Source organism: Medicago truncatula, chromosome 1 (assembly GCF_003473485.1).
Source record: "Medicago truncatula cultivar Jemalong A17 chromosome 1, MtrunA17r5.0-ANR, whole genome shotgun sequence".
Taxonomy (NCBI): domain Eukaryota; kingdom Viridiplantae; phylum Streptophyta; class Magnoliopsida; order Fabales; family Fabaceae; genus Medicago; species Medicago truncatula.
The window spans coordinates 49,794,390-49,818,825 of NC_053042.1; the positions used below are offsets into that span (position 1 = coordinate 49,794,390).

The 24,436-nt window shown below is 33.1% G+C and overlaps 2 protein-coding genes and 1 pseudogene across 2 annotated transcripts; 2 read left to right on the forward strand and 1 right to left on the reverse strand.

Annotated features, from left to right (window-relative positions):
- Nucleotides 1–1,428: 1,428 nt before the first annotated feature.
- On the forward strand, nucleotides 1,429–12,208 carry LOC11414673 (cytochrome P450 704C1-like; annotated as a pseudogene).
- A 3,542-nt stretch (nucleotides 12,209–15,750) lies between these two features.
- On the forward strand, nucleotides 15,751–19,108 carry LOC11414674 (cytochrome P450 704C1). The gene is made up of 5 exons (XM_003592328.4): nucleotides 15,751–16,117; nucleotides 16,539–16,754; nucleotides 16,946–17,557; nucleotides 18,139–18,342; nucleotides 18,538–19,108. Exons 1-5 carry the CDS (start codon nucleotides 15,809–15,811, stop codon nucleotides 18,721–18,723), a joined length of 1,527 nt encoding a protein of 508 aa, XP_003592376.1. The 5' UTR covers nucleotides 15,751–15,808; the 3' UTR covers nucleotides 18,724–19,108.
- Nucleotides 19,109–20,333: 1,225 nt separating this feature from the next.
- On the reverse strand, nucleotides 20,334–23,381 carry LOC11414675 (alpha-L-fucosidase 1). The gene is made up of 3 exons (XM_003592329.4): nucleotides 22,627–23,381; nucleotides 22,170–22,409; nucleotides 20,334–21,184 (listed from the first exon to the last, which is right to left on the reverse strand). The coding sequence occupies exons 1-3, from the start codon at nucleotides 23,169–23,171 to the stop codon at nucleotides 20,497–20,499; spliced, it is 1,473 nt and encodes a 490-aa protein (XP_003592377.1). The 5' UTR covers nucleotides 23,172–23,381; the 3' UTR covers nucleotides 20,334–20,496.
- Nucleotides 23,382–24,436: the final 1,055 nt, after the last annotated feature.

The window sequence follows — 24,436 nt, forward strand, 5'->3', positions numbered from 1 at the left end:
CAATAAAAAACTTCCTTTTGTACTGTTGTAGTTGTATTCAGACAAACTAATTTTTTATTTTATTTTAAAAAAAATGATTTTTGTTACGGTAAACAAACACAAAATAGATTCTGATTTTATTTTTTTTTTATATAAAATCTCTAAATTATTCAATATCAAAGTCATTTTTATATTAATCCGGAGCAAACATGCTCTTAATACTACCCTCAATTTTTTTTTTTTTGTGGTGGCCGGGGTTTGAACCTTGGACCTTGCATATAATATGCATCATCCCTACCAACTTACCAACTGATCTAAGCTCACGAGGATATACTACCCTCAATTTAATATACCCAACAATACGCTAATAATTTAAAATCCTCATAATTACTCGCGTTATTCATTCTTATTTTTTATTTTATTTTTAGGAAAAACAACTTATAGCTATCATTAAAAATCAATGTCGAGATACAAAGAGGTACATCATTAAAACACACGGGGATTAGTTAAAAAAGTGACATCTCGAGCAAGAGTCTGAACGACCACATTCCCTTGTTTTCAACTAAACTCCACCTTAGAGTTTTCAAAATGAGAGTTATTACAACTTCTCCTACATTTATCTATAATTGCTCCATATTTAGAGATATCATTGCTACCTTTATTGAAATAATCTACAACATTCTTTACATCAAATTCAAAATTCATATTTGTAAGTTGTAGTTCATGCACCCATTAGATAGCATAGGAAAATCCCAACGCTTCACCAACATCCGACAAACACACATGATTCAACCACAACATCTTAGCCCTTAAGAAATTCCTGGAATTGTCCCGAATACACAAACCAAATCCAACACAGTTTAATACCTCCGATCATTCTTATTTCTTAGCTTGCCCAACTCACTCCACTTATGATGGACTGGACATCAAATAATGTAACATGAGAAATAAAAAGCGATAATTATGCATGTGAGGAAATTTGAGGAACTCTCTATGTTAGCAACACAGCTTATTGGCATTTTCATCAACAAAATCATATTAGCCAACATGATTTAGAATGGAAGTTATCTGTCATTGAACCAGGGCCGGCCTAAAGGTCAAGCAAGAGCTTTATGCCTCAAATTTTTTGATGAAAAAAAAAGGCCTCTAAAAAATTAATTTGGTTATAAATATATTATATAACAAATAAATTACTGACATTTGCATAACTTAACTGATTACCAAAAAGACCTCAATTACTTTTGGTCATGAATTCAAATTTTGGTCTCCACAAAATTGATTTTCTATAAATATTTCGTTTAAAAAAATATTTTTATAGGCAACATTAATTATTTTGCTTTATGCCTCTTAATCTGTTAGACCGGCCCTGATTGGAACCATAATTAACTGTCGTTCAACAACGAATGGGTTAACTTTGTTGTTCATTAGGGATAGTTTTGTCAATTTAAAATGTCTGAGAGCAAACCGTGGAGGTCTAAAGAGTAATTTTCAAATATATAGAGAGTAAGTAGGTTAAACTACCGTCAATAGTCTAAATGGGGTGCGGCCCATGTTGAAAAGGTGGGTTAATATTCTTAATCGATCTCATTTTATGACGAGAATTCTGCCCTACGTGAGTTAATTCACGCAAGATTTATAACATGCGTGAGTTAACTCACGCAGCGTGACTTAAGTGACGCATTGGTATTTTTAAAAGTTTGGTTGGGAGCGAAATTTTTGATGGGAGAAGAGCAAAATTTTTATGCCAGTACTAAAAAAATCACAAAAAATAGGTGACTTCTAGTGGACATGATTAAAAGATAGGTTTAATTCTCTTAATCCATCCCTTTTTTTTTTTATCACTTTATACAAAGCTCGCATATATTTTATTAAAAAAAGTAAAGAATTTTATTTTCCAATTTCTAAACAATTTTTTGTTTTTTTATCATTTTATACAAAGCTAGTATATATTTGGAGTAAACCCTCACTTGAGTTCCTGAAAGTGTCCCTCGCTATCACACCGTCCTTGAATCAAATAAAACTATCAAAAAGTCCTCCATTGTTTGATTCGTTAGTCAATTGCGTCCTAAACGTTAACTTTCTGTCAATGGTGTTGATGTGTCCGTTTAACTTGCCACTTCAACTGCTTTCTTGTCCGTCCATGTTGGCAAGGGACTAAATTGCATAGAGGACAACATTGCAACAACCATCTGTCTTTCCCTTCCATCTCCTTCATCATCCAATTCCAAAATTATCTTTTCATCTAACCCAAAAACCAGATTATTCAATCTCCTTAAAAAATCATATGTCCCTCATACCAAAGTTCACAATGAGCACCTAATGTCATAATATGTAACTTCTCCTTCTTCCAATTGTTGTTCTATCACTGTTATCTTTTGATTGGAAAATGGAGTTGTTCTGGTCTCGTTCTCCTCCTTCTAGCGGTGGTTGCCTTGTTTTAGGATCAGGGGTGTTTTGTCCTTGAAGCTGCGTTCTGGGTTTGAATCTTGTTTTGTGATTGGATTCGCTCAGATTTGCGAATTTTCTCAACGTTTATGCGATTGATGCTGGGTTCTGTTTTAAAACCACCGGCTGTCCTTTGTTTCTTTGGTTTGGTTTGCTTATTCAAAGGTTTGATTATAGTTGTGTTGGGTTTGATTTATGGTTTTTGAGAGAAATCTGGGGAAGAAAAGAGAGTTAACTAGTGTTGCTACACCCAATAATTTTTTTTGCTAAAGTTGCACTTATGGGGATGTAAGAGAGCGACAACTTTATTGTTGTTGTTGTTGAGAGTAACAACAACAAATTTCTGATTAAATTTTCATCCATCAACCTTCTTTTATCATTCTATAATCAACAACAACAGAGATTTCAGCTTCATCAACACCAACAATCACAACAACAACAAATATCTAATTAAATTTTCTTCTTGGATTCAAAGGCATATGAGTTTGAATGTTTATGTGTGATGATAATTTCTTGGAGAGAATATACGGTGGAGAAGACGAAGTGGCTGAAGAATTGGTGGTTGAGGATTAGGCTTGATCAAGTAGTAGAATAGTTTATGGAATGGATTTGTGAGAAATTTCTTTTTATGTGGATGTCGTAAAGTGGTTTAGAATTGATACATATAAGATAGGATTTGGATCCAGCTTCTGGGATTTGATGAACAGGTTAAGCAAATGGATGATGAAGGAGAAAGAACATATGAATTTGCTTTTATTTAGTTTTGATGTTTTTCTGTTATAAAATTAATTTTAATTAAAATAAAAGCCAACTAGACATCCAAAAATCAAACAATTAATTAAAATATTCTTGTGAGTGTGCCACATCAACATCATTAAATGACATGTCATCAAAGTTAACAACAAGTTAACGTTTAGGAACCCAAATAAGGGTCTAATTCTATGGGAGTTTCTACGGTACACCTTTCAGTTAAGGAGTATCAGTACATCTATTTCATAAATATATAAGTTAACGATAATTTTTATGTGATAAAGAGATATTTATCGACTTTTATATTTTAGAAAATATTATCCCATAAGAAAAAATATCATTTCATTTTTTATAAGAATTATACTAAATTTTTTAACATTTTATTGAAAAAATAATCAATATTCACTATTATGAGTAATAAAAATTAAAAAAATTTGAATTTTGCTTTGCCGACACTTTTGAAAAATAAAATATAATTATAAATGATAGAAAATATTTTTTTCTAAAGAAAATAAATCATTAAACTATTCATTTAAATACACGGGTGTACCGGTACACTCAAAATTATCGAGTGTACCATAGAAATTGCCTTATGAATAAGGATCCAAATGCATATAAATACAAATGGTCCAATGGGAGTAAGAATTTTCAGGAACAATTGGACCATTTCATTTCTGAGCAGAATAGCCGTTTTCAAGTAGTGTTCAATCGATTTCAAGTAGTGTTCGATCGATTACATATGAATGCATATTCGATTGATTGGTCTGAGGTTATTGACAAAAAAGATTTGTCTAAGTCACTTTATTTCTTTTTGTCCAAGTTTCTTCCATTTTTGTCTAAGTCACTTTATTTCTTTTTGTCCAAGTTTCTTCCATTTTTGTCTAACTCACTTCCTTTTTTCTTTGTGAGTTTCGGTAATATCCCTGTTCATAGGTCCGAGATCCACGTGTATGAATTGAAACGTCCGAATGATCCACTCGGGAATCAGTTGTTAGAATCAATAGGTCTTCAAATCGTTCATTTGAAAAAAAGGAAACCCTTCTTATTGGATGACTTTTATACTTCTAAAAAATCAAAATTATCCTTCAATGAAGGAACAATATCACCATTTTTGTTCAATAAGAGAGAAAATTGGATATCATTCCGAAGGGCTAAACGGGCTTTGAAATATGACTCTCCACCTATTTCATTGTGTGCTTACCCCCCTTCTGCGTTAACAAAAAAGATAGTAGATAACGTAATTCTATGGGAGTTTCTACGGTACACCCTTCAGTTAAGGAGTACCAGTACACCTATTTCATAAATATATAAGTTAACGATAATTTTTATGTGATAAAGAGATATATATCGACTTTTATATTTTAGAAAATATTATCCCATAAGAAAAAATATCATTTCATTTTTTATAAGAATTATACTAAATTTTTTAACATTTTATTGAAAAAATAATCAATATTCACTATTATGAGTAATAAAAATTAAAAAAATTTGAATTTTGTTTTGCCGACACTTTTGAAAAATAAAATATAATTATTATAATTATAAGAAAATATTTTTTTCTAAAGAAAATAAATCATTAAACTATTCATTTAAATACACGGGTGTACCGGTACACTCAAAATTATCGAGTGTACCATAAAAATTGCCTTATTTTATGTGTTTAGGGCTCACAAATATACACGGAACAAGAAAATGGTTGTAAGGAAAGGAAGAAAAAAAAACTCTAAGGTTCAGTTTAGTGGTAAACCGATAGGGTTTTGAACTGAAGCTAGTGTTATTAAAAAGATGTAAATGTAAACTTTTTCTGCAAATGTTTTCGAGTCTTAAGATTTAATTTGCTTTAGATTTAGACATCATCGTGTCACATGAAATTTTTTTTAGAAGAAAAACAAGTACATGGAAGAACATTTGGTTGGTTGTTAGGGCTTCAAATATCCCATTTGACTATTATATGCTTGTGGATGTAGTAGATACTGTAATCTTTCTCGTATTTTTTTTAATCCATCGTACCTGGCCGTCATATCAATTTTATATTTCATTGATATTTTTGCTTTAGGAATTGTTTATTTTATTTTATTTATAAAAAAAACTAAGTATTCGGTCTAAGGACCGACTATTTAGAGGAGTCTAATCTCACCATTCACTTGCGAAAGTCTCATTTAAAATCGGAACAAAAATTTATATAAACTAATCCATCGAAATTGACAGTGAAAAAATCAAACCTGATGTGTTCAAAGAAAAACTTCTCAAAGTTTCAAGTCAAAATCACCTAAATTTGCCTATTTCTTTTACTTTTACTTTTTTTCAATAAAAGAAATTAATATTCAAATTGAATAGTTTTTCCTTGGTTTAGGAATTAAAAGTCATTCTCTTCCCTAAAAAATAATACAAAATTCAAGTTAGCACTAAAAAAACACAATCTTTTTCAAGGAGTTTGTTTTTACATGCAACATATATACACATTGAGAAAATGATGAGAAAGTATGCAACATATGATTTTTTTTATCAGACATGTCCACAAACTAACGTGAATGCCACAAATTTGATTGTCCGAAAATTAATAAAGATAATTTTGTCATCATAATTAAAATTATAATCATTTATCTTTCATTTCTTTCAAATTCCTTCAATGTGAGGGGAGAAGCAGAAAGCGGTATAAAATGAATTTTGGTCCCTTCTTCTAAAAATTAGATCAAACATGTATAGTTTAAAACATACAATATTCGTCCGTGGGCTTGACTCAGGATATTGCATATTATATGCATAGGTTGGGGTACAAACCTCGAACACCTTATGGGTGTGTTTAGTTTGCAAAACAGTAAGTACTGGACAAAACAGTATAAGATAGAACAGTATAACACAAGACATAACGGCACATGACAAATTTTTTATGACATTGAATAATTTTTTGTTTTATAAGATTTTTGAAGGACAAAATGTTATTTTGGTATTTTAGACAACTTGTAAGTGGGACAAAAAGTTGTGCTGTAGTTTGTAGTTTGGTGAGGGACAAAAATATGAGTTTTTGTCCTGTCCCTCACCTCCAGTTTGTCCAGTACCTGAAATAATTTTACAAATCAAACACTGAACAATTAGAGTTGTTCTGTCATGTCCTTCATTTTTTAGCAAATCAAACACACCATATTTTTTTATATTTAAAAATGTGCGAACTCTAACCATTACTACTTAAAAAAAAAAAAAAAAGTTCATCTCCTTTCTGCTGTACCACAACAAAATAGACCCTAACAATCTTGAATAATACAGATCATAGAGAACCAACACGTCCCTGTAGGTGTAGGTCTAACCTACTCCACCTTCTACATAATCGATCACCACATGAGATACAAAAGTCCAACTGTAATCTTGAATGTTTACTTTGGATCGATGAATTTTTCAATCTAATAAATTTTGAAAAAATTATATTAGTTATGAGATTTTTAAACAATAATTTATCGTACTATGAGCATGCTTCCTCCAAATCACCAAATCTTCTTATCATTCACTAGCTATATCCAAACTATTAAGCAATGTTTTTTTTACCATTAACATCAACGAGGAGAGAAACCACTTAAGAGTGGGTCATTTTTGGTGTGGTGTTTGCTGGACCTGGACTGTCCAACCCAATATTAGGATCCGGCCCAATTTTTGGTGTGAAAGAATCTGATATCCTGCTGCTGTGTTTATTTATACATTCTGATGTGTTTATTTACATAATGCTCACCAAATATGAGAGTAGCACATAATGCTACATTATAAAGAATCATTGGTGCTTCACCCACTGTCTAATACACGGTTACATATTGTTGCCTCTTTATACCACATTTCCCCACCCATATGTTCACCTCTAGTTGTATCCATTCCCACCACATTGGCACCTATCCTGCATAATTATGTAGCAGAATCCTCATGACAGCACAAATCCATTTAGGATTGTTTGAAAAAAAATTAATATTGGCTGTGTGAATTCAGAATATGTGCTTTTGATTACACAAATTGCAAGAAATCCACATAGGCATAACTTTCTTAAAATTCACTGTTAGCATATGAAATTTTTCCATTCACTATACAATTTCAGTGGCTTTGGCTGCAGTTCCTTAAATCCTTTATATTGCTAAAAACAGATACGGGCCCGGGCTGGCCCGTTAGTGTAACGCCCACTTTCGTTTAATCGTTATTTAATCGAGTTTAGGTGATTATATTATATTTATATAATATATGTATGATTTTGATATGTTTTGATAAATTGTGGTGATTTTGGTGATTTGATTGATGACGTGTTAGGTTCTGAGTTTTGGAGGAATTGATAAGATTAGAGAATTTATTTTATTGTTAAATAAAATAAAGATTTGAAAAATATTTAGTTGAGGGCTGTTTTGATATTTTAGATAGTTTTGGGGGAGAAAGTGAGATAAGATAAGTTATTAGAAAGAGATATAAATAGGAGAAGACCTAATATTTTAGAAACTCATTGTACGTGAAAACTTTTGGAAAAGGGAGAAAAAGCTTAGAAGGGAGAAGAGCATAGAGAGAGCTGCGATTTCTTCATAACCAGGTAAGGGTGAGACTAATAATTCAATAGCATTGATTGTTGTAATTCTGATGATTAATTGACAAAGTTAGGATTGATTTAGAGAAGTTTTGGAATTAGGTCAAAGCCCTAAAAATTGATGATCAAACGGTAAAACTTGTTTAGATTGATGTAAGAACCGTCCTATAACCTTAGAACATGTTTAGGATGAATTCTGGAATCAAAATTAGGCTTTGAACCATGTTGTGTGAGGGATTTTTGAGAAAAAACCCTAGTCTGCCCGTGCTTCTGTTCATCGCTCGCCACGGCGAGTGATGATCCTCGCCTCGCGAGTGATGAACTTCATCGCTCGCCACGCGAGCCCCTTTCCTTCGCCTCGCGAGTTGTTTGGTTCAACTCGCCATGGCGAGCAACCTTCCTCGCCTCGCGAGCTTAGGCAGAGTGCATGTCATATTTCGTGTTTCGACCTTTTTAGTTGAATCTTGTATGCCTTTGAGTACCTGAACTTACCTAGTATTGATTAGGAATGAATGTAGGATCAGAGGGAACCCAGAACAAGCTTAGTTTGTGAGTTGAGTGGTGCTCGCCATGGCGAGTAAGTACTCTCGCCTCGCGAGTACAACCAGGATGAACTTGATTATGTGTTTGTGCGATCTGTGTCGCACTTTTTGGTCCAGAGTGAACCCCTAATTGGTAATGAAACCTTATGATAACGTTTAATGCAGTCTGTAAAGCTATTGAGTTAAGTTGATATTATTTGAGCATGATTAAGGTATTATGCAATATGTAAGATATAATTGAAATGATTATGATTCTAGTAAATTGTTGTTGATATATTGATATCTCCTTGCAGTTATGCGACTTGACTATGCTGCTGCTGTTATTTAACTGAGTATGCAATGTTTATATATGAATATAATGAAAATGATGACGTTTTGCATCAAGTTATTGAATGCACATGATTACGATGATTATGATGTTTTGTTCATATGTGTCCATGCATAGCATATCATTGAGCTTAGTCCTCACCACGAAAATTAGGAGCTTTGTCCTCCGCACGTTTTATAGGAGCTTTGTCCTCCGCACGATTAAAGTATATTAATACTTATGATGACGATTGGTACCACATGCATATAAGGAGTCTAGGAGCATTGTCACATTGTCATGATTAAGATGCCTTGTTGATAATGAATGGATATGTGATTATGTGATAAGTGTTATTTGATTATGTTATGTTGTTTATAATGATTGGTTATATGATTACGTGATAACTGTTTAGCATTTATGCAAAGTTAATAATGGAATGATTGATGTTAATTTATGATTCGCAATTACATTGATTAATGTTATTTTATTATGAAATCTCACCCCTTCTGCTTGAAAATGTTGCCCTTCGTATGGGTAACTTGCAGGTGATCGTGCTTAGTGTGCAGTTGCTTCGTGAGTTGGCCTTGCCTTCACTGTGTCGTCTAGGTCGCTCTGATACGTAACGGGATGGGGTTATATGCTATAACATGCTTCATTCTCTTACGTGGATAATATGTTATTTTTATTATGTTATGGAATATGAACTATTTTGATGGGGCCTACGTGCCAAACTGATTTATGATTTTTGAATTAAATATTCCGCTGCTATGTTAAAGATATTGTGAAGGTTAAATTATTATTTAACTGTTTTTGGATTACGTTTCTATGTGATATCCCGTTTATGGTTTTTACTCTGATAAATGTTTAAGAAATTTGTATATTGGGAAAACGGGGTGTTACAGTTAGCCCGGTATATTTATGTTATTTTATATGTTCAGTACGTAAAAGAATGGAAAAGGAAAAAAAAAATACGGGTCAGGGCTGGCCCGTTAGCCCGGGAGCCCGTATAGGGCCGGGCTCGGGCTCTATTTTTCAGGCCCATATTTAAACCGGGCTTTTTAGCCCGGCCCTCAAAAGCCCGTTGCTCGTTCGGGCCGGGCCGCCCGTTTTGACAGCTCTACTTGCAAGGATAGTGTTTGAAGCAGCAACCTCAAACAATATTATTGAGCTGCAGGTAAAATGTTGTTTAGTTTGAATTACAGAAAATTCTTATGATCTTCGTAATACTACTTCCGTCCCTAACTATAAGACTACTTTTAAATTTTAACTATATTAATTAACATACATTGCTTATTGGCAGGACCTATTCATGAAATCAACTCTAGATTCTGTATTCAAAGTTATCCTTGGTGTAGAGCTGGACACAATGTGTGGAACCTCTAAAGAAGGCACACAATTTTCCAATGCTTTTAATGAAGCTAGTGCTACTATTATGTTTTGGTATGTTAACTTTCTCTGGAAGGTTCAGAGGTTCCTGAACATTGGATCGGAAGCGGTACTTAAAAAAAACCTAAGAGTGATCAACGAATACGTGTACACAATAATCAAAAGCAAGATTGAACAATCTCAAAAGCCACAAAAAAACTCTCCCGAGTTGAAAGGAGACATTTTGTCAAGGTTTCTAGAATTGAATGAGACAGATTCAAAGTACCTTAAAGACGTAATTTTGAGTTTTATCATTGCAGGAAAAGATACAACATCGATCACTCTTTCCTGATTTATTTACCAACTCTGCAAGCATCCTCATGTTCAGGAAAAAATTGCTCAAGAGATTAGGGAGGCAACAAAAGTAGAAGATGGATCAACCACTGATGAACTTGCAACTAGAATAACCGAAGAAAGCATGAAAAAGATGCAGTACCTGGATGCAGCTTTGACTGAAACACTCAGGCTCCATCCACCAATTCCAATGGTATTATCTCTGTCCCTGATTGTATGCTCTTTTTAAAGGAAAAACTACCTTAAATATAAGGCTAGTTACAAGTTATTAGATACATTTATTCTATTCTTTATAAATATTATTACTTGCCAATACTAGTAATTTGTCCTGAGAGCTGAAAAGTCAATGTTAAACATATCTATACACAAAGGACAACATACTGAAAATCAAACATAAAATGAGGAAAATGAAGCTTCTGTTTCAACTCATCTATGATTGATTATGCATGTTCAGAAAAGAGGTGCAAAGGCCTGTGGAGCTGAGCTAGCATAGTGGTGCAAAGGCCTGGGGAGCTGAGCTAGCATAGTGGTGCAAATCTCCCTCTGCCCCTGGCCTTGCATTTGGCCCAAACGTGCGATATGCAAACTGTTTGTTACGGGGGCGACAACCCCCGCAGTACTGCTCCAGAGTATTGTTGTAATCCGAACCGTAACTTTCTCGCTTCTTGCTTTAGAAAGATTGCAGTATTATTTATATGTCTTGTAACACTGTAAACCCTAATACATTTAAATAAATATACAAAATTATAGATGCTCTATAGTCGCAGTGGTAGGTACAATTGGCCTAACTGCGTAAACAAACGATCGTGCTCCATTATTTTCAATTTGCGTTTTCTTTAATCATTTGTTACTAGTTGTTAACGAATATTAGTGTTTAATTTAATCATCAACAATTTATATTACTCACTTTACATTTGTTGTTCACTTTAGAAGAGTTAATAAAAAATTGAACCTCTTAATTAATTTCATGTTATGGTGTTTGTCTATAGGAAAGCAAGTATTGTTTTTCAGATGACACGTTGCCGGATGGATATAGTGTGAGGAAAGGTGATTATATTTCATTCCATCCATATGTCATGGGAAGGATGGAGTTCTTGTGGGGTGAAGATGCTGAGCAATTCAGACCAGAGAGATGGCTTGATGAAAATGGAAATTTTCAGAGAGAAAGCCCTTTTAAGTTCACAGCCTTTCAGGTATGAACAACTTAATTAGGCGCTTGTAGCATAATCGCTTATCATATACTCCCTCCATCTCAAATTGTATGTCACTTTAGAAAAAATATTTGTCCTAAATTGTATGTCACTTTAGAATACCAATGAAACATTAATGTTACTTTTCCTATTATATCCTTAACTATTTATTACTCTTTCTTTTTTCAATTCTTTCATTTATCTTTCCCATATCATTTATTAAGGAAAATTTTGTAAAACAACTCATAATATCTCTTTCCCACACATTGCATTTCTTAAGATGTGTGAAATGCCCAAAACGTCATACAATTTGGGACGGAGGGAGTAAGTGCTTATGTACAGGCAATTTCTACCACAAAAGATAAAATTAAATTGTTTTCATTTAAGTTATATATCCTATTTTCATAAACTGTTTATAGACAGCTTATGAGAATAAGCTAAAATAGCTTATAAACATGTGATATGTTGTTTTTGTAAGCTCTTATAAGCACTGTCACCCCAGATATCTATGTAACTTTACTGTCAATGTGACATCCTAACACAGGCGGGTCCAAGAATTTGTCTTGGCAAGGAGTTTGTATACAGACAGATGAAGATATTTTCTGCAGTTCTGTTAGGTAGTCACAACTTCAAACTAGCAGACCAAAATAGATTGGTGAAATATAGAACCACGCTCACTCTACAAATTGATGGTGGGTTGCATGTGAATGCTTTTCATAGAAATAAATAATGGCCTCACTAAATGGCATACATTTACCATACTATATGGATGAATTACTACTTTATTTTTTTTTGGTCAAATAGCTCACACAATTTAATTGTGGAGAAGTGGAGTGTTCGGGGTTCGAACATCGGCTCCTGCATATAATATGCAATATTCCTACCAACTGAGCTAAGCTCATTTTACTTGATGTAAAGAGTAACAATCAACATGTGCATGATACATAAAATAAACTCCTAATACTATTCATAAAATTTCGATCGAAATCTTTTGTTTACTTCTTATTTATTTATGGAAACTATCATTGAAAATGTGGAGAATCTCATCTTGCCAAAAAAAAAAAAAAAAAAAGAAAACCACACAATTGGAACTGAAGATAAATACGTGGAATCTAACATTTTGGTTAAAAAATGGAGGATCAAAATCATGTTCTATCACAATTGAGTGACTAAATAAAATGATTATACCAAGTAATCACTTCCATGAAGAAAGCCTATTCCAATTCCACCAAGGAACCACTTTCATGATGGAACTGTTAATTTATTTTGCATATTGAGAGATTTTATTCCAATTCCGCTAAATATTTTACTAGTTTGATGATACACACAGTAACAACATGAAGATGGAAAAAAAAATGGTCTACCACAAAAAAGAAAAAGAAAAAGAAAACAACATTATGATTTCCGCTTAAAATCGAATAATATTTAGTTCCCATGTATATCATGATTATGCAAAGTTTGGCCATTTTAAGTATGAGTTTGACGTAAGCAAGGGCCAAGGAGCAGTGCTATTCGTTCGAAAGATTTATACAAGAAATTAAGAGAAGAATGCATAATAATAAGAGATATTGACTAATCAAATTCTATGTTATATGCTGCCACATATCATTTATTTTCTTGTCAAACTTTTTCTCTTAACAATAAACATCTTCCCAGAACAATATATAATTATCTTCTTCAGCTGTCAACTGGGGTGGGAACAAATGGCGAAGCCTACTTTTTGTTCAATATATATGGGAACATAACTGCATGTTGCTTTAATGGAGATGACTAGTTCAGTATGATGAAGCTGACAGGAATGTTGACCTTTGTTCAATGAGAGCTTTAACTACACGAGGTTTGGTTGTTCTGAACTTCATTGACTTTGGAGGATTCAAGTTCATATGAGTTGAATGTGTCCTCAATCCATTAACATAAGAGAAATTATATGTAGACACACTCATATTCCATACACCCTATGTACCCACTCCATGTGGCAAGGACATTTTTGTAATTTCAAACACCAGTCTCCTTTCCCTTTCCACCTGTTCCTTGTTTCTCTCACCAAACCATCCCCTCTTTCTCTCTCACGCATATCACTCTCTCTATCTGCACCTCCACCCTCTGCCGCCACCATCCACTGTTGTCGTTCCTCATTCTCTTTCGCCGGAATACCTCTGTCTCATCTGGCCACCGTCCCTCTCCTCCGATTCAATCTATTTTTACGGCCGCCGTCCCTCACTCCCTCCGCCGGCATCTCCTTCAAATCCAACAGACGTTCAAATCCGCTTTTAAAACAATCATTGTTTCTGTTTAGATCCGGCTTCGACGTCGATGAGAAGTAACGGTGGTGAGAGATGTTTCTTTGAATTTGGGTAGATTTGAGAGGAGGATAAGGAAGAGGAACAGTTTCACTCTGCCCCACCTCCGTCGCATCCTCTTCTTTGTCTACGTCGTGATTGGGCGCTCAACCCGTTATTGAGAAGCTTGTAGAACTTGGACCCGTCTCCATCATTTATTTTCGGTGGCGGTGGCCGGCGGCACAGTAGCCAGCGACAGAGGAAGAGATAACAACGATGTGAATGAGAAAGAATTGAATTTTTTTTATTTTTTTTTTTGGTTTTAAGCTGGCACTTTTTTATTTAATTCTTAAATATTAAATTTGCCACCTAAAGTGGTACAAGAGTGTGTAGCCACATAAGGTGGTTTGTGTATCAGAACTCTAACATAATTTGTTTTAGGTGTAGCATTTTTTATTTATGGTTTAAATATGTATTTCATCATTGTAATTAGGGGTCGTTTAAAAATTGGTCCATGTAATCGCTAATCCTGACAATTTACCCTTGCATTGTTTAATCATTTAAAATTTCGTCTCTCTCCCCACTTAATTACTGTCATGTCACTAATTTGATGACGTGGCAATTACTGCCATACATGAAATTCCAATTTTGCCTATGGGTTTCCAATTCTTTCTTCAATATTTTGTCCTCTTCTTAAAGGCAAAATTGAAAAAGTTTGAATCAACAATAACATACATATGACCCCTCTTGTATGAAAAATATACTAAATTTATACAAAACAGTAAAAAAAAAGATTTATAATTGCAATTTTACTTTATCTTTCAGAGTCATATCTTAAAGTTATTTCTAATCGGAAAAGTGGGGGGTGAGTTTGGCTATATGCTTGTTTGGAGTAGTTGTGGTCACGCCATGCATGTTCGTTGTGATTTTACCGAACTAACCATCAATCCAAAGATACACTATGACCAAATAAATGAGATTTTTTTTGCTTTGTTGCAACTTTATTTAAGAACTTAATAGTTCTAGATATTTTTTTTTTCCTTTGAAAACTCGGTATCGACCCTAGGACGACTAATATTTACTGTACAAATATTTGAAAAGAGAACATAAAATGAAACAAAGTAATATTTTTTCTAATTAAAAGTGAAATAAATAAAACCGGCTTCTCTGATCATTTTCTTCTTACGTGTTTTATTGTAACCTTATGAATCTTGGTTTTTGAAAATGTAGTACCACATTACATTACATGACAAAACAATGATGATGTTTATGATGATATGATGATTACGTGAATGGTTGGAATGAAGAACCGCAACTTGCCTATTATCTTAAAACTCTTCGGAGTTTGGATCTACTTAAATCAACCCTTATATTTGTACACCTTGATTTTGATTTTGAGTAATAATGATATTTGTACAATCATTTTGGAATAACTTTTAAGACAACAATTTTTCTTCTTTTTATATTGGTAAAAAATAATAGAGAGAGAACATGAAGAGAAAAAATAAGAACACAATTTAAGTATGAGGAAGAGTTTGTACAAATATCATTTCTCTTGATTTTTCCACACTCATTTAACATCTCATTTTATTTTTATCTCTCTTTATATCGCTTTGCTTACTTACTACGTTACTCGCTCTATTCCTATTTCTAATTTCTTGGTGTAGAATAGATAATGAGTGTAAAAAAAACAATTTTCCTACTTAATATAAAAATCCTCTCAATTTCACGGTTTTTAGATACTCTTAATTTTAATGCATTTTTTTTGTCTAAACACTGATCAAAATTGAAAACACAATTAGGTGAATGAATTTCTATATGCGGAAATGGAATTACGTCTCGTTCACTACTTTATGCAACCTCAACATCAAACTTTCAATATATCATTCATGCACGTATAAAAAAAATCAGCATATTATGGACTGCCCTTTACATATATATGTTAGTTCGCTAGTATTGAAGTTCACATATTGGTTAGAAAAAATTATTAGAGATATATAATTAGTTACTAGTAACTAACTAACTATATCTCTAACTAATAAAAAAAAGCAATGAAATTCATTGATTTTCTCTTTGCACTGAAACCTCTTTTTCCAATACTAATAGCAATTGCTTTAGCTGGTTTTATCATCAAAATCCATGGCAGTAGATTTTTTGACAAGAAAAGAAGATATCACCCTGTTGCTGGCACAGTCTTGCATCAACTGTTCAACTTTCATAGGCTGCTTGAGTACATGACTGACCTCACAAGCAAAAGAAAAACTTATAGGTTGCTTAGCTTTAATAGAAGTGAAGTGTACACTTCAGATCCTGCTAATATTGAGCATATGATGGCGACGAACTTCTCAAACTATGGCAAGGTATAACTCGTAGTTACTAATAAATCGATATGTCACTTAAGATAGAATGTTCCCCCTAGGTTTGGCCCAAACTTTTGTTGGATTCCGACTAGAATGCGGGGGGAAAACTTCCATTTGCACTTGGTCCAGACGTGGTAATGACATTCAAAGTTGTGGTTCATTGTGTTGATTGGATGGTTAATGAATTGCGACATATTGTTATATTTACTATCGATCTACTAAACATAATTTTGACAATATATTTGAGTTGCACTCTAACCATCCAAAATATTGTTGAAATTTGATGTTGAATTTGTGTGACAAAAATCATTTCTCTTAACGAAATTATCAATAGATATAGTTAATTAGATATAAATGAATAAGAACGTATAATAGTGCTCCTCCATGGCATTTAGCTTCAAAATATCTTCATCTATTGCAGGGTTGGTATCACCATAGTGTCTTGGAAGATCTACTGGGAGATGGTATATTTACAGTAGATGGAGAGAAGTGGCGACATCAGAGAAAATCAGCAAGCTATCAATTCTCAACTAAGTTATTGAGAGACTTCAGCAGCTCAGTGTTCAAATCTAATGCGGTAAAACTTGCAGGGATAGTGTCTGAAGCTGCAACCTCAAACAATATTATTGAGCTGCAGGTAAAATTTTGCTTGGTTTGAAATACAAAAAATTCTTATGATCTTCGTAATACTACCTCCGTCCCTAACTATAGAACCTCTTGAAATTTTCCCTTGCTCTTAATTTTTGTGATTTAGTCAACAAGATCATATACTTAGGGACAGAGGTAGTAACAATCTTGGTCTAATCTGCATATCTTGCTTATTGGCAGGACCTATTCATGAAATCAACTCTAGATTCTGTATTCAAAGTTATCCTTGGTGTAGAATTGGACACAATGTGTGGAACCTATAGAGAAGGCACACAATTTTCCAATGCTTTTGATGAAGCTAGTGCTGCTATTATGTTTCGGTATGTTAACTTTCTCTGGAAGGTTCAGCGGTTCCTGAACATGGGATCGGAAGCAGTACTTAAAAAAAACCTAAGAGTAATCGACGAATACGTGTACACAGTAATCAGAAGCAAGATTGAGCAATCTCAAAAGCCACAGAATAACTCTTCTGAGTTGAAAGGAGACATTTTGTCAAGGTTTCTAGAATTGAATGAGACAGATTCAAAGTACCTTAAAGACGTAATTTTGAGTTTTATCATTGCAGGAAAAGATACAACAGCAATCACTCTTTCCTGGTTTCTTTACCAACTTTGCAAGCATCCTCATGTTCAGGAAAAAATTGCACAGGAGATTATGGAGGCAACTAAAGTAGAAGATGGATCAACTATTGATGAACTTGCAGCTAGATTAACTGAAGAAAGCATGGAAAAGATGCAGTACCTGCATGCAGCTTTGACTGAAACACTCAGGCTCCACCCACCAGTTCCAGTGGTATTATCTCTATCCCTAATTATATGCTCTTTTTTAAGGAAAAAACTGCTCTCAAATATAAGGCTCGTTAGCTGCTATTTCAACTCATCTATGATTAATTATGCATGTGCATAAAAAGAGGGGCAAAGGCATGGGGGGCTGAGCTAGCATATAGTATTGCAAATATCCCTCCGCCCTACCCTTGCATTTGGCCCAAACGTGTGTTAGGCCAAACTGTTTGTTGTGGGGGCGACAACCCCGCAGTACTGTTTAGGAGTATTCTTGTAATTTGAACCGTAATATTATATATGTCTTGTAACGCTATAAACCCTAATTCATTTAAGTAATATAGAAAAGTATAGATGCTCTATGGTCGGAGAGGTAGGCACAATTGGCCTAACTACATAAACAAACGATCATGCTCCATTGTTGCAAGTTACGTTTTCTTGAATCTTCTGTTACTAGTTGTTAAAGAATATTAGTCTTTAATTTAATCATCAACAATTTATATTACTCACTTTACATTTGTTGTTCACTTTAGAAGAGTTAGATAAAAAAATTGAACCTCTTAACTAGTTTCATGTTATGGTGTTTGTCTATAGGAAAGCAAGTATTGTTTTTCAGATGACACGTTGCCGGATGGATATAGTGTTACGAAAGGTGATCTTGTTTCATTCCAACCATATGTCATGGGAAGGATGAAGTTCTTGTGGGGTGAAGATGCTGAGCAATTCAGACCAGAGAGATGGCTTGATGAAAATGGAAATTTTCAAAGAGAGAGCCCTTTTAAGTTCACAGCCTTCCAGGTATGAACAACTTAATTAGGCGCTTGTCGTCGCATAATCGCTTATCATATACGTGCTTCTGTATAAGCAATTTCTACCACTAGATAAAATCAAATTGTATTCATATAAGCTATATCATATTTTCATAAGCTCTTTCAAACAGTCTCACAATATATCTCTATGTAACTTTACTATCAATGTGATTTCCTAACACAGGCGGGTCCAAGAATTTGCCTTGGCAAGGAGTTTGCATACAGACAGATGAAGATATTTTCTGCAGTTCTGTTAGGTAGCCACAGTTTCAAACTAGCAGACCAAAATAAATTGGTGAAATATAGAACCTCGCTTACTCTACAAATTGATGATGGGCTGCATGTGAATGCTTTTCACAGAAATAAATAATGGCCTTACTAAAGGGCACACATTTAGAATACTATATTGATGAAATACTACTTTATTTTACTATATTGATGTTGTTTGCTGTCTTGAGAAGGTGAGCTGTTGTTGTTAGGGGTTTTAGTGGGAGTGATGGTTTTTTGGAGCGACCTTGGTGTGAGAAGTAGTCGATAGGTGTTTGATTTTTGTTTGTGGTCATTTACGATGGAGTGTAAGGTTTTGAATCAACTTTTGGTTTATGTTGGTTTTGTGGGTGTTTATCTTGGTTTAGGTGTTGATTAGAATTTGGAGGTTTATTTTTTTATTCGTGTTTAAGATGTACATGCATTTTCTTTTGGATGTTCCTCCTATATACGGCACCATTGCTATGTAGTTTCTATCGGTCCCTGTTCATCTTTTGCAGGTACTTTGTTATTAATAAATTTTGCTGTTAAAAAAGAGAGTAACAATCAACATGTACATGATACATAACATGTATTCATAAAAACTAGTTTGAAATTTCAGATTTCTTTTACTTCTTATTTATTTATGGAAAATATCATGGAAAATGTGGGGACCTCAATCTCATATTTACAAAAAGAAAAAAAAAACAATTAAATAAAAAAAGGGAACACACAATTGCAATTGAAGATAAACATGTAGATAAAAATAGAAGATCAAAATCACATTCTACGGCGATATTTGAACAATAAGTGTAATTAAGACTATTTTTTTATGCAATTAAAATAATTAAATTGTGTGACTAAGTGATTCCTTTACCAAGTAACAACTTCCACAAAGAAAGCTTCCAATTCCAATTCCACCAAGGAACCACTTTCATGATGGAACTGTTGATCTGTGTTACATTTTGAGAGGGAAAATGTTACATGAACACCCTTTAATCATATATCCTATTGTACACCCAATGCATTAAGGATATTTTGGTAAATTCATCTCACAACCATACTTTCTCTTTCATCTCCTCTCCCTTTTTCTTGCCACATGTCATAATTTTGTGTGGGTGTAAGAGATGTATTGCCACATGGGGGTATGGGGGTGTACATGTATCACCACTCTTTTGAGAGATTTTATTCCGATTCCACTAAATATTTTACTAGTTTGATAGACAAAGATAGTCTACCACAAAAAAGGAAAGGAAAAAAAAAAATCAACATTATCATTTTTGCTTAATCGAATATTTGGTTCCCGTGTACCATGATTATGGGAATAGCTTAGAAGGATAGGCTTTGCAAAGTTTGGCCATTTTAAGCAAGAATTTGACGTTCCACCAAAAAAAAGAAGAAGAATTTGACATAACTTGTTAAGTTTTTTTTTGTTGAGTTTGAGATAAACAATATTTTTTTTTTAAGGAGTTTGAGATAAACATTTGAACACACCATTTAATCACACACATAATTATGACAAATATATAAGATATATTTTAAAAATAACAAAAAGATATATTTATATGTGTTTAAATGACGTGTCTAAATATTTGTGACCGCATTAATATTTTCTAATCACGATGCTTTGAGACAAAAATATATGAAAAAACATTGAATGGAAAAATAAAAATACTTATCTTTTTGTTCTTTTTGACATAAAACAACTAACAGTGCTATTTGTTACGAAAGATCTATACAAGAAATAAAGAGAAGAATGCATAATAATAAGAGATTTGACTAATCAAATTCTATGTTACATGCTGCTACATATAATCATTTATTTTCTTGTCAAACTTTTTCTTAACGATAAACATTTTCCCAGAACAATATATATATATATATATAATTATCTTCTTCATGCAGCAGTAAACCTTGAGTGCCAAAAAGGATCAAAATGTAATCCAATAGAAGAAATAAGAGGCACTCCTCTAGCTTTAATAAATCTAATTCTCACAACACGAGCATGCACAACATCTCCATCAAGCCTATGAAGCCTCTTGTAACCAATTGTTGTCCCTTGGATTATTGATTTACCATCCACATAAATTTCATACCGTTCGATCCTTTGACCAAGTCCAATTGCTTCTTGTATTCTAATCACATTAAATCTTAAACTTCCATCATTACCCCAAATTTCAATCCAATGGTCCTTTTCCTTATCATCTTCCCGTGGGGTCCAATATGACCACAAATGGTCACTATCCAACATGTTTTCTGGACCAAACCCTCCCTCTTTTCCTCCTCTTTGGCTACTAACTTTAACATAACGATTTTCAGCTATGTTTTTATGAAATATTGTATCAATTGCACTTCTAAATTCTTTTAATCTATGTGCATCATTTTCAGATATAAGACCAGTTGTATTAGGAGGTACATTAAGAAGTAACACACAATTTCTTCCAACAGATTTGTAATAAATGTCAAGTAGGTCACTTAGTTTTTTTGGTGATTCTGATTTATGCCAAAACCATCCTGGACGAATTGAAACATCACATTCTGCTGGTAGCCAATCTGTCCCTTTTGGATCACCAGTGTTCAGATACCTGCATTGTGATTAACATGAATTATTATTATTAATTCTAAAAAGTATAATAAAAATATTATAGGTATGCTAGGGTATGGGTTAATATAATTTGTTCATGATGGAACCGTTGATTTGTTTTGCTTTTTGAGAGATTTTATTCTGATCCCACGAAATATTTTACTAGTTTGATACACACATGAGTGAGTGACACGCAGAGTGAAAAGTCTACCCCAAAAAAGAAAAAGCCAACACTATTATTTTGGCTTAATTGAATATTTAGGTCCCCATGTATCATCATTATGCAATTTTCTTCTCACACATATGGCTGAGAATAGTTTAGGATAAACATTACAAAACCTAAGTTTGACCTTAGCACGAAACCAACATATTATGTTCATTTTTAAGGTATTATCTTCGGTCATAAATATAAGTAAAAAGTCAAATGTATTTAATCTAAATTTGGACCAAATACATTTTACTTTTGCTTAGGGTTAGGTATCCCAAATACCTCAATTGTTGATGTCATGTTGGACTAAGTATTAACCTCACATCTAGGTTAGCATTTGGACCATTAATTTATGGAAGGACTTGATTGAAACGAAATGTAACAATCGAAATAATTGAAGACTTAAATTAGTTGGTTGCTTAGGGACAAAATTTATACAACTAAGCATGCATAAACATGATTTATGAGACAACGAGTTTGGTAACCCACATTTTTTTTGCTTACGATGGTTGATTTGATTTAGTACCTACCTTACTTTTGATTTAGAAAGGAATATAGATCACAAAAGAATGCAGTTTCTTTACTATTTCCTTTTGATCTGAGTGGAGATCATGCATTTTCTTAATAAAGAAAAGTTAGCACTCAAGCTTCACATTCCGTACCTTATCATCATTCTAGCTATATTTATCACCATAGAGTTCAGTGTAAGTGGCAAAATGTAGAATCAACCACTTTTTTGGCATGCTTTTGCTTAAAAAAGAAAAATAAGAGCACTTACTGAGTTATGTTTGAAGCTCCAATTGAAAGAGATGTTCGATTAATGGTAGACCAACACGTGTCCCCTGCAGTCCCTGTTTCATCCCCCACCCATCTAACATCAGGTCCAGCATCTGAGAAAATATTGATAGAACTTTGCAATTCCTTCACCATAGAAAACCAATCTGAAAAATAATATGTAACATTTTGTGCCCTGGGATCTTTTGCTCCATCAAACCAAATTTCCCTAACATCTTGATATCTATAAAAACAAAAAGTATACAACATAATGTAAAATTCGTAATTGTCATTGGATATCTGGATTGACAATAAATTTGATAAAATCACTATGACACGCGTAACTTTCATTAAAGTTATGGTGATATACAACCATTCTTCTAATTAAATCCAAACATTCGCTTAATCTATGAGATCAAACAAAGCAATCACAATACATAAAATAAAAATTTGAGACTCACTTTTTAAGAAGCTCTTGCAATTGAGCCAAATAGTATTCATTGTAAAGCAAATCATGACCATATCTAGAATCATGTCTATCCCAAGGTGAAAGATAGATCCCAACATCAATTCCTTTATCAGTGGCTGCATTGACAAACTCTTTAACAACATCACCCTTACCATTTTGCCATTTACTACTAATGACAGAATGTTTAGTGTACTTAGATGGCCAGAGACAAAATCCATCATGGTGTTTTGCAGTTAATATCATCAATGAAATTCCTGATTCTGCTGCCACATTGGCCCATTGGGTTGTGTTGAGTCCAATTGGATTGAATATTGATGGATTTTCATCGCCTGTGCCCCATTCACTGTCACTGAATGTGTTGACACCAAAATGAAGGAACATTATGATCTCTCTTTGTTGCCATTTTAATTGTGAATATGTTGGGAGTGGGAGAATTGGTAATGGTGGACTTGGTACTTGTTCTACCATAGAAATGCAGAAATTGTTTAGTTGGAATAATAGTGTGAATAAGAAAAAAGAACACCATAGTCTAGCCATGATGATCTTGATTGTTTTTTTTTTTTTTGTTTGTTTGTTTGGTTTTCTATGAGGGTTGAGGGGAATGGGGACAAGAGTTGAAAAATGTGATGAATAGAACTAAGACAAAAGGTGAAGTTAAGATAAAATCATCATGTGTGTTATGTTCAGTTGATTATTTGTCTTATAGTATTCATCACACTTTACAACAATGGTTCACATGTTGATTTTTCTGCTGTCATTCACTTTCCACGAAGATAAAAGGTTTGCTTCTATGTGTCGCTTTCATTCTTTGCTTGTGCGGGGGTCTAAGGTAAACCCATTATCATAAACATAAACAGAAGTGTTATTTGAACAATCAGTGACAATTTATTTAACAACTAAATTTTACAAAGAAAAAAGTGGTATTGGCACGAAAACTATAGCAATAGAGAGATAAAATAAAAAATAATGTGAGTATGAGAGAGAAAATTATTACAAAAGTTGTCACTAATGGATGTTCAAATATCATTTCTCTATCATAAATGGACCATTTCACATGTGACTATTGATTTGTTAATTTTAATTATAAAAGAGTGGCTCCGATTTCCCAAAGATTCGTTAACAAGTAATAAAATATTAATGATCTTGTTAACAAGTATTCTTGAACACTTTTTAAGAATTTTAAATTTTAAATTATTTCTTCAAAAAGTTAAATATAATAATTTTCAATGTAATCGATACACAAATATTTATAAAAATATATCATTTATAAAAACACAAATATTTATACTAAACGTGGGCCATAAAAATAAGCAAAAGTGATTAAAAAAATCACATAGTTTTGATCTAGGTTTCGAAATAAATCTATTTGACTTTTTAATCTATTATGCTCATTTTTTATTAAGTCATGTTAGTGCTACTGGGATATTTATTAGTTTGTTAAGCCGAATTAACTTTTATGCTGGTTTAGTTGTTAAACCCAATTAACTTTTATGTTAGGATCTCTCCATATGGAAGAATAAATTGAGTGAATAATTTGTAGAGAGATAGATACAAAAAATAGATAGTGAATTTTACCATTAAGTGAGTTTCACCATAATTAATTATTTAGTTAATAGTGTTTTTCACCCATGTAATATATGTCATTTCCGATTTTCGCCCCTATAAAATTTTCGGTTTGATTTGCACCCTCGTAAAAATTTTATTTTCCAAAAAAACATCTATAATAGACCATTTTCAGAAAAAAAATTTCATATGTCTAATTTTTTATGGAGGAACTTTTATAATATCCTAAGCATTACTGC